This window comes from Ciona robusta, chromosome 3, assembly GCF_009617815.1.
Source record: "Ciona robusta chromosome 3, ASM961781v2".
In the NCBI taxonomy this organism is placed as follows: domain Eukaryota; kingdom Metazoa; phylum Chordata; class Ascidiacea; order Phlebobranchia; family Cionidae; genus Ciona; species Ciona robusta.
Window position 1 is genome coordinate 8473002 of NC_143237.1, and position 10181 is coordinate 8483182.

General features: G+C 35.6%; 2 protein-coding genes across 4 annotated transcripts; both read left to right on the forward strand.

The window, feature by feature from the left end:
- Positions 1 to 349: 349 nt before the first annotated feature.
- On the forward strand, positions 350 to 3936 carry LOC149738913 (phospholipid scramblase 1-like). Its single transcript, XM_089875662.1, has 8 exons — positions 350 to 512; positions 720 to 873; positions 1123 to 1200; positions 1780 to 1856; positions 2171 to 2298; positions 2554 to 2780; positions 3124 to 3182; positions 3471 to 3936. The coding sequence occupies exons 1-8, from the start codon at positions 495 to 497 to the stop codon at positions 3501 to 3503; spliced, it is 774 nt and encodes a 257-aa protein (XP_089731788.1). The 5' UTR covers positions 350 to 494; the 3' UTR covers positions 3504 to 3936.
- A 33-nt stretch (positions 3937 to 3969) lies between these two features.
- On the forward strand, positions 3970 to 7792 carry LOC149738914 (phospholipid scramblase 2-like). 3 transcript variants are annotated; one of them, XM_089875663.1, is made up of 8 exons: positions 3970 to 4129; positions 5184 to 5340; positions 5564 to 5641; positions 5755 to 5831; positions 6309 to 6439; positions 6609 to 6826; positions 7045 to 7103; positions 7424 to 7792. In XM_089875663.1, the coding sequence occupies exons 1-8, from the start codon at positions 4112 to 4114 to the stop codon at positions 7454 to 7456; spliced, it is 771 nt and encodes a 256-aa protein (XP_089731789.1). In that variant the 5' UTR covers positions 3970 to 4111; the 3' UTR covers positions 7457 to 7792. The 3 variants fall into 3 exon arrangements, with proteins under 3 accessions (XP_089731789.1, XP_089731791.1, XP_089731790.1); XM_089875665.1 differs by lacking the exon at positions 3970 to 4129 and adding an exon at positions 4366 to 4387; XM_089875664.1 differs by lacking the exon at positions 3970 to 4129 and adding an exon at positions 4843 to 5113.
- Positions 7793 to 10181: the final 2389 nt, after the last annotated feature.

Below are 10181 nucleotides of genomic sequence, written 5' to 3' on the forward strand. Positions count from 1 at the left end.
AGTGTTAATTTATTGATATAAAGACAGCACTGACTAATGAAACGGCAATTCCTATATATGCAAAAGTTATAATATCGATATGCTAGCTGCAATATTCGGCTTAGCAGATTAGAAACATGGGGGAAAGTAAGGAAACCCAATACTTTGAATGCGTTACTTAAAATATGTTTCTAAATTTTTAGAAGTTATAGATAGTAGATACAGCACCAGTAATTCAAGCTCAGTAAATCACGCAGCAAATGTCTTATGTACTAAAGTTGTATAAAATACCCCTAATTGTAGTTCATTTTCTGCTTCTAAAAAAAGCTTAGATTTTGCGACAACTGTTTATTCATTATCCCATGATGGCCTACATTTTATTAACGCACAATGATCGCGTTAGACACGTGATACGCTGACTATTTGTACAGTTGCTCTTTAAATAGATCGTTAGGGAAAATCAGGGTAAACGTTTTATTACATTGTGATCAGTTGCTATAACAAGGTAAAGAATCATGCCACAGGCAGCGGCGGTGAGTTTCATTCAAACTTTTGGTTAAAATGTTTGTTAAAAAGAAACGTATAGCTATTTTGTTTAAAGTCTATGTTGGTATATTACACTAGTTCTATACTGTACCATTACAGACTATTTGTTTATATTCATAAGAATGTTTATTGTTTAGTCACAAACGCAGTTGATTTGTTTGTAATTTTTTTTGTAAAACGTATATTTCCTGCAGCAACCTTTGAGTCAAGCACAAGAGCCACCACAAATGGCACAACAACAGCAATGGATGCAAATGCCCCAAAGCGTTCCTGGGTGTCCACCGGGCTTGGAATATCTTACTCAGTTGGACCAACTACTCGTGCATCAACAAGTTGAATTGTTTGAAGGTATTTTTTGTCGTTTTGAATAAATATAACTTATATCCACTGAAATAGGTTGTAAATTGGTAATACATCAGTGCTAAAAGTCATAAAACAAGTTGGTTATATGCTGTATGTGTATATGGTAACCTATGCCCCAAATACATTCTTCATTCATAAAATAACAGAAAGCCGCAACCGTAGCAGATGTATTTCCTGAAGAAATTATTTTGTGTGTCAGTTAATTATTAATTCTTCCTGTCTATTGTATTGCAGCTTTAACAAACATTGAAACGAAGAATCGCTTCGTCCTAAAGAACGCGCTTGGTCAGCAATGTTACTACGCATATGAAGGTATGTGATGTCAAAACACAAATATTTGAGCTTTATTTCATAGCAGTTTGCGGTTAGGGCGCGTGCGTGTTTTGAGGAATCACACTTCATTGCTCTAATCCAGTGGTCACTATATAGCGGTATACCATGTTGTCTAATTTGTAATAATATCACCCAAAACCATCATATAGTAGGATGGGGGGAGACGGGACACCTTTAGCACATACCATCTAAATATTCTGATCGTCTTTTAAACAATTAACAACGGTCTGTGGGGGATGTGCGGATACGATTTCATAATTCTTTAAATGTTCTTTGTTTACTACCAAATAGGACGAGAAAATTGAATAAAAATGTGTCCCATCTTCCCCAACCCTACTTTTGACTAAGATGTTGGGAAATTTGTCCTTTGGGTTTCCCATGTTACCCCACCCACACTGCTATATAATGAACAAATCCAGCGGCACTGTCGTTTTGCCTTGTATAACCGGCTTACTAGAGAAAGATACACAGTACCTTTAGATATATTTAGTGAGATATATCCCGACTTTTTATACTCCTTCTATCACTGTAAGTCTGTAACCAGTTTATTTTATGCAGAATCTGAGTTATGTATGAGAATATGCTGTGGTCCAGGTCGTGGTTTCATCATGCATGTTGTTGATAACGCGGGTAGGGTAAGTCTATTCAGTTGTTTGAAAATTTCTACAAACGGTAAATAACTTTCATGTATAGTACCGCTGTGGGATAAAATTGGACACCGTTAGCGTTAAAGTCCTACATGTCTTGATCGTGTTTGAAACAATTAACAACGTTTTAAAGTCGTGAGGGTGCGGTTAACTTATACTGTAAATATTCTTTGTTTTCTACAAACGGGACGAGACAAGAAAATGAAAACATGACCCATCTTACCCCCCTACAATATTATATGCCAACGAATGAACGTGCCATCTTACCCCATAGTAATTTAATATACTATTATCTTTCACAGGAAGTACTGCGCATGACCAGGGAATTCAAATGCTGCGCAGGTTGCTGTTGGTGTGCCAATACCGACCACTGCGCTTTTAACATCACTGTCGAATCTGGAGGAACACACCTCGGAACCATTAAGCAGGCGTAAGTGTGCAATGTCACGTATGTTTGTTTAAATAGGTTCAGTAACGGCTGTTTTGTGTGGTAATAGGTACAGTTAAGGTTTTTTTACATGAGTTTTGCAGCTACGCTTTTATTTGACACTTTTGCTCAAGTACTTTTTACCCGTAGTGTGTATAACGACTGTCGTTTGCTGCTTCTCTTACGTTAATTAACCTGATCTCCGTTACTGTATTAAAATAGATACCTAAAAATTATGTAATGTTATGTTTATCACAGACAATCGTGTTGGATACCAAACTACCATATCCTTGATGAAACTAACAAAGAAATCTTTAAAATCGAAGGCCCGTGCTGTATCTGTCAGGGTGCATGCTGTACTTGTGATTTTCCTTTTCACATAAAAACAGCTGATGGAGCGGAGTCTGTAATCGGTAGTGTGACGAAACAATGGTCAGGTCTGGGCAAGGAAATGTTCACGGATGCTACCAACTTCTCAGTTACTTGTAAGTAAGGATACATGACCCCCTGATGGGTCTAATTTCATCGGTGTTTAAACTGTGTATAAAGGTGGCGTAAGAAAGGACGCGTTTTTTATTCTTCCATGTTTTGTCTTGTTTGACTGTAAACAAAGAAGAATTACAGAATTATATAACCTTTTCTAATTCTCACGGCTTTTAAAGAGCGTTATTAATTGTGAAACACAATCTGATAAATACGAAACTTAGGTGCTAACGATATCCCGCGGTATACTATATATGCTTTATAAAGCGTTTCTCTTCCCCATCTGTTCAAAAACCTACTGTACATAATTAGCATTGTCATTATTTGTTTTCTATTTTTTTATAGTTCCCAAGGACCTTGACGTGAAAATGAAGGCGGTTTTGCTGGGCGCAACATTTCTTATCGTAAGTAGTTCCCTATTAACTGATATATACACAATTATACTTTCATATGTTAACAACCGTCGTTGTTTTCTTACTTCCCAGTAAGAAAACAAAACCACCCAACATTCATGCCATCTCACAGACTTCCTGGTCGTATTTTGAACAATTAACAACGTTTTTTAGAGAGCTAAGGAAACGTTTTTTTAATTGTTTGAACATTCTTTGTTTACTACCAAATTTAACGTAAAAATAAGATGAAAACATTTCCCATTTTACCCCACCCTGCTATTTAACATTTTCTTGTTTCAGGACATCATGTTCTTTGAGAAAAACAACAATTAGTTCGAAGATCGGCATAATTCATCTATCTCTACGCCTTTGTTTTAGTATACAAACAAATTGCATTTACAATTACATACCTAAGCAACAAACTGTAAATTTTAAAGGGACCGCTTACATGTTAAAAGAGTCGTTACACCAAGATATGGTTTAATGATTATATTCATTATATTATGTGTTATTATTTAGTAGTCTGTCTGAAAATAGCGTAGTAGTGTTACGACGTCTTCGATTCAAATGTCTCGTATGTGTAATTTAATTAAGTATTGCGCAATTCATTTTCCACCAATTGCCCTGAAACGCAACAATGAGTATGAATAATTTTACCATTTTTTGTTTTACATCCTGTATAACTGTAGTATGTACATATATACAGCCGAGAGTATCGTTGTTAACGTTTTAAGGCGGTTTGTGAATAAAGAACTTATTTATACAATGGTCCAGAAAAAACGCTATTGTTGGTAGCGTTATGACAAACGCTTCGTTGCGGATAAAAGTGCGTCACGCTGTTGCCTCATTCTACGTTGCAGACTATAGGCTTGGTTAGTAACAGGAGTACTGTACTATTTATAACCACTTGAACCAAGGCGTTGGTTTCTAAAAACGAGGAAATGGAAGCACAAGGAAAAGTAGGTTAACTCATATTATGTGTTGTATAGCATGGTTTTTGTTTAATATTGTAATTCTGTGTATCGGTTATAGAAAGTTAAGTCACAGTACACTGTTGTGGTGGTGATTTTATTTTGAAAGATGTTTATAGTTACTGTACACAGACATAGCTACTGTTTTCACAGCCCTTAGGGCACTGGTTCGTTGATATACTACTTATTTCGCGTCAACAATGTAGATAGTGAATACTGTAATTGGTTAATGGCAGCGGTATATAGGTAAGAGAACTGACCATACGTGGTTCATGCATATTTTATACAGCCATACTCTCCTGTTACCTGAGAGTGCGTAGTTGTTGCGGTGTAAATAAGCAATAGTTAAAACAAACAGACAGGAATGTATATATAGTGGGGTCGGGTGGGGAAGATGGGACACATTTAGCACATATAATATTCAAGCATAGTTTAATAATACAACACTTCTTTATTAAACTATGATCCAAGTATCCTGATCGTGTTTTAAACACGTAACAACAGTCTATAGGAGTCGCGGGGATATAGTTTTATAATTATTTGAATGTTCTTTGTTTACTGTTAAATGGGACGAGAAAATACAGTTAAAAGGTGTCCGATCTTCCCCTACCCTACTTTATTACTTTTAACCTGTAGGCAAATGTTTATGTTTTCGATTACTGTTGCGTTACTATGAGTATGTGCAGAGGTAAGGCTATTAGAGTTTTTGTTACTGCCCTAGCAAGAAACCAGGCCTGTTGAGACAGCTATGAAATTTGAAACCGTAAGAAACACAGGATAGCTTTATGGACAATACATTCCTAAATCGAACGTTATCACAAGGACTTTCATTCGTACAACAGTAACTGTAAGGGGCTTTATTAAAGCAAAGTCTTGGATTCTCTCTCTGTCTTTAGTTAAGCAAAGTATTTGAGTCTCTCTACAGCTTTAGTTAAGCAAAGTCTTGGAGCTCAGAGTATGAATATCCATCCAGTACGTAAAAAAGGATTTAATAAATATATGTATGAAAAAATATAGCTTTTAAACTAACATTTTACTTTAGATGCAGCAGCCCTTTTCTGGTCAAGCATTACCAGGGCAACCGCAACCAGCAGTATGGATGCAAGCGCCTCAAAGTATACCTGGGTGCCCACCTGGTTTGGAATATCTGACACAGCTTGACCAATTGCTCGTTCACCAAAAAGTTGAGATTTTTGAAGGTAAGAAATGCTTACTCTATTTATGTTGTGTTTTTTTCTGGGCTGGAATGCGTTTTGTAGTAAGTTGGGGTAAAATGGTTTGTGCTTTTTATCATCCCATTTAGTACTAAACTAAAAATTGTTACAAAATTTAGAGAATGTGGGTATTATGTGCTAAAGTTATCTATTTTACTCCATAGTACTATATTATGAACTAAACATTAAATCTATTTCTATTTTTTAGTGCTGACCAATATTGAGACGCAGAACCGATTCGTGGTAAAAAATGCATTGGGACAGCAGTGCTACTACGCGTACGAAGGTAGGTGTACGTTTATCCTCATTGCTACCAGCGGTGCTATTACCCGTACAAACGTAGGCGTTTATCCTCATTGAGTCATAATGTATGTCGTGAATTGTCGATAATATTCGCAGAATCTGACTTCTGCATGCGCGTATGCTGCGGCCCACACCGTGGATTCATGATGCATATTGTCGACAATGCAGGCAATGTAAGTAACCGGTGTTTAAACAAATTTATAGTAGGTTGGGGTGAGATGAGACACTTTTTTTCGTCAAACATGGTAGTAAACAAAGAGCATTCAAAAAAGTATAAAGCCGTAGATTCCCCACGACTTTCATAAACCGTTGTCAATTGTTTAAAACACGGTCAGAATATTTGGATTTATGTGCTGAAAGTGTACCATCTTACCCCGCAATACTCTAAATACAGTAGTTGGGGTAGGGTGGTCCATGTTTTTATTCTCGATATCCTATCTTGCCCCACAGACTATATTATGTTTGGGGTAAGATACCCCTTTTATATTATTATCTAATTTTAGTATAGTAAACAAACAACATTTACAAAACTGCATAACCGTATCCCCACGACTCTAAAAGTGCGCTGTTATTGCTTAAAAACACGATTAGAACATGTGGAATGTTTGTGTTAACGATATCCATCTTACCCCCATCTTATATATCAACAGGAAGTTATTCGGATGAACCGTGAGTTTAAATGTTGTGCTGGATGTTGTTGGTGCGCAAACTCTGATTGCTGTTCATACAGCATTAACGTTGAGTCACCTGTTGGTACACCGTTGGGAACCATAAGACAATCGTAAGTATATGAAAACTTGGTACAATTTGCGGCAAAATTAAAAAAAAAAACTAAATTTGCAGAATTTGTAAAAAAAAATTAAAATATGGAAAATTTGTTAAAACTCGAGTTTTCAAAATCAAACTTTATATACCAGCTTATCGTTAAATACCGAAAATACACTTAACAGACAATCGTGCTGGGTTCCTATGTATGAGATCCTTGACGCAAACGAGCAAAAAGTTTTTGATATTGAGGGCCCATGCTGTGTGTGTCCAGGCCCCTGCTGTACATGCGACTTCCCGTTTGAGATCAAATCCAACTCTGTCTCCATCGGCAGTGTAACTAAGCAGTACTCTGGCTTTGCAAAAGAAATGGTGACAAACGCAACGAACTTCTCAGTGACCTGTAAGTAAACTGCTTTTATTCCCTTTTTCTAGTCCCATTTATAGTAGTAAACAAAGGAAATTTACAGAACTATATAACCGTAGACCACGAATCTAAAATAACGTTGTTAATTGTTCAAAATTTGCCCAAAAAATATGGGATTTAGGTGCTAACAGTATCCCACCAAACCCAATTTCGTATTATACACAAAGCTTTTGTAAAACTAACCGTGTTTGCAGTTCCCAAAGACCTGGATGTAAAAATGAAGGCTGTCCTTCTCGGAGCAACATTCCTTATTGTAAGTTTATATTTAACTTTCGCTTTGATTACATGTTTACGTTTTACAAATACCCAGCAATCTTATTAAGTATTAACTCCTATGTAGCAAATATAAAGAATAGGAGGGTGGGGCAAGATGGTTTGTGTTTTCATACTCTTTCCTCTTTCTATTTGGTTGTAAACAAAAAATATTTACAAAATTATGCAACCGTAGCCTTGCGGCTCTAAAATAGCATTGTTAATTGTTCAAAAGCCGGTCAGGAAATATGTGGTTTAGATGCTATGGTATCTATCGGACCCCACAGTAATATAAATATGATAATATGATATATTTGACAGGATATGATGTTCTTTGAACAAAACCAGAACTAGGTGTCATCGGATGTAAATATTCTAGAGTTATAATGTGGATCGAGTATTATTGTGTGTTTGTACAATTTTGTAATGATAGTTTTTCATAATCAGGTTAACTGTAAAATACATTGCATTAGATAATATTTGTTATTGTACTTCACTTTAAGATTGTATATAAGTTTCTGGTATTATATCGCAGCAATTGTTTATTATTATTTAATGTATCTATACATTTATAATTAATGAATAAAACAATTAACAATAACTAATAAGAGCTTTAATTTGGCGACCTGAAAATGCAACTTTCTTTTGATAAGATTTTATAACTTCAATAAAATAACTATATGAAAAAAACTTTGTATTTGCACTGCGTATATAAGTTCAGAAGAGGCTAAAACCACATGTGCTAGGTTTATTTATGCCATAATGACGCCTTTTAAAAGAATTCCATACAATGGGACAAGGTGCAGACCGAATAACTTGTATTGTGTTCAAACAATAAAGAGTTCGTTCGTCGCCATGACGAACTCTGTTTGTTTTTCACAACAGCACGATCAATCACGTACAGATCACGTGATACGTCATTACCTACCCACGTGATGCGTCATTACCTACTCACGTGATACGTAATTACCTAATCACGTGATACGTCATATTTTACCCACGTGACCACGTAACGATCGACGTACCTCGTCATATAAAATTATTACAAGACCTATAACATAGTAAAGTTTGAACGTTATTACCATTTTAAAAGGTATGTCAAATATGCGTTGCTTTATTTATGGTCTTCCAGAATAAAACTGGGAACATTGACACTTTCCATACAACATATTGATTTTTTATTTTATTCCTATAGTATAGCCTAACTTTTCTTTCTATTTGATGGTATGCCCTATAGGCCTATAGCACACTGTACGTGTTTTGCTAGCATATGACGTCATAATGGTGGCACGTGATTTCATTCTTTGTAAATAATTTGCAGTTTGTCGTACCCAAAGTTAGTATAGACTTTGGTCGTACCCAAAAACACATGCGTTGTGTACTGAGACCGTTATAACGCGGATGTTCTGTTTCATGTACACCTCATCATGCCAGCTTACGAGTTATGTGTATAATACTCTGTAGGTAATCATGTATAATACTCTGTAGGTAATTATTTTGTTTGGATTTTATATATTTTTTATTCATGTATGGCTGATAATTTGGACAACCCGAGAGTGACCACTGGGTTGGAGCAATTGCCGTTAAGTGTCTTGCGTGGAAGGACACATACGTCCACAACGGTGGCAGCGACGAGCCTTGCACCCATTACACCTCTGGGTTAGAGGCAGAAGCGCTAACCACTTTTCCACGACGCCGGAAGACACCGTAACATTTTGTTCTTGTATAAAAATCTAAATTTAAACTTGTAGATATAGCATCCCGCTAACGTCTATAGGTACAAGTGGAGTTGGACTTATTCGGAGTCATTTACTCCAACCAGCGATCTAATTTTTTTCACCTGCTGGGTTTTAAGGTATTTTTATTCTAAAGGTTTTATTTTAATTTTTTTTATTTTAAAGATTTTTTGTTATTGACATATTTGTATTCTCTTTTAATACATGTGTGTGCAAATAAGTTGCTTGCTGTAGTGTCAATATACCACACTGGGACTAGTACGCAAATTATTTAACAGCATGCTTTAATTACTTTATGCATTACAATCTATTCGATAATAACATAAATGTCATCAAATTGCTTAAATATTCTCAATATCCATATAACAGTGGTTTGTATTTCCGCTATATTGCATTACCAATTATATCATATTGCATATATATATACAAAATGAAGTTAAAACAAAACAGTGCTGATCGATACATATATATTAGACTCTGGGTTGAACTATACGGAAGAATATTGCAACAGTATATCACAGTGCGTAATACCTAAAATAAAGGTAATAGTAGGCTGGAGGAGATAAGACACTTTTTATACTGTTTTTCGTGTCTTTTGGTAGTAAACAAAGAAAACTCAAAGAATTATAAAATCGTATTCTCTTTGACACCCATAGACCGTTGTTAATTGTTTAAACACGATCAAGTTGTTTAGAAATTATGTGCTAAAGGTGTCCCCTCTTCACCGTACTGTTAAGTTGAAAAGTCAAGTGCTTTAAATAAAGTTAAAAATCAAGTGCATTAAATGAAGTTAAAAATCAAGTGCATTAAATGAAGTTAAAAATCAAGTGCATTAAATGAAGTTAAAAATCAAGTGCATTAAATAAAGTTAGAAATCAAGTGTTTTTATCGCTGCGACTCCTCGATGTTCGACCATTCTGGCAGCGGTTCACCACACAATGTATTTGTTACACGAGTGACACGAGAATCACCAACATTTTTAAACTCAATTTTAAGTCGATCTTCTTCTGTATTATACTTTAGGTTCTCTGCTCCGAAAGCGTTATCTGTCAGAAATTTAATAAGCTCTGGAATATAAGTTTTTCTTGTTTCCCAACAAAAGTTTACCCAAGTTTCAATGGCTGCAGTGCAATTCTTAATTTCACCTTCGCTGTTTAATTTTATATCTAACACTTCTTTTACACGATCATAGCTGAGGGATTGGAATACTGGGTCCGAGCAGTTGCGGCCAATAAATCGGTCACAAGCGGTTACTAAACCGACAGCATAGTGCACCCCTTGCTCGCGAAATAATGTGACATTTTCACAAGTAATATTATTCGTGATGAAGTCAACCACATTAT

Coding starts and splice junctions, on each gene's coding strand:
- LOC149738913 (XM_089875662.1), top strand. Junction 2,781..3,123: donor TACCAACTTCTCAGTTACTT/GTAAGTAAGGAT, acceptor ATTTTTTTATAG/TTCCCAAGGACCTTGACGTG. Junction 3,183..3,470: donor TGGGCGCAACATTTCTTATC/GTAAGTAGTTCC, acceptor TTCTTGTTTCAG/GACATCATGTTCTTTGAGAA.
- LOC149738914 (XM_089875663.1), top strand. Junction 5,341..5,563: donor AAAAGTTGAGATTTTTGAAG/GTAAGAAATGCT, acceptor TCTATTTTTTAG/TGCTGACCAATATTGAGACG. Junction 5,642..5,754: donor GTGCTACTACGCGTACGAAG/GTAGGTGTACGT, acceptor TAATATTCGCAG/AATCTGACTTCTGCATGCGC.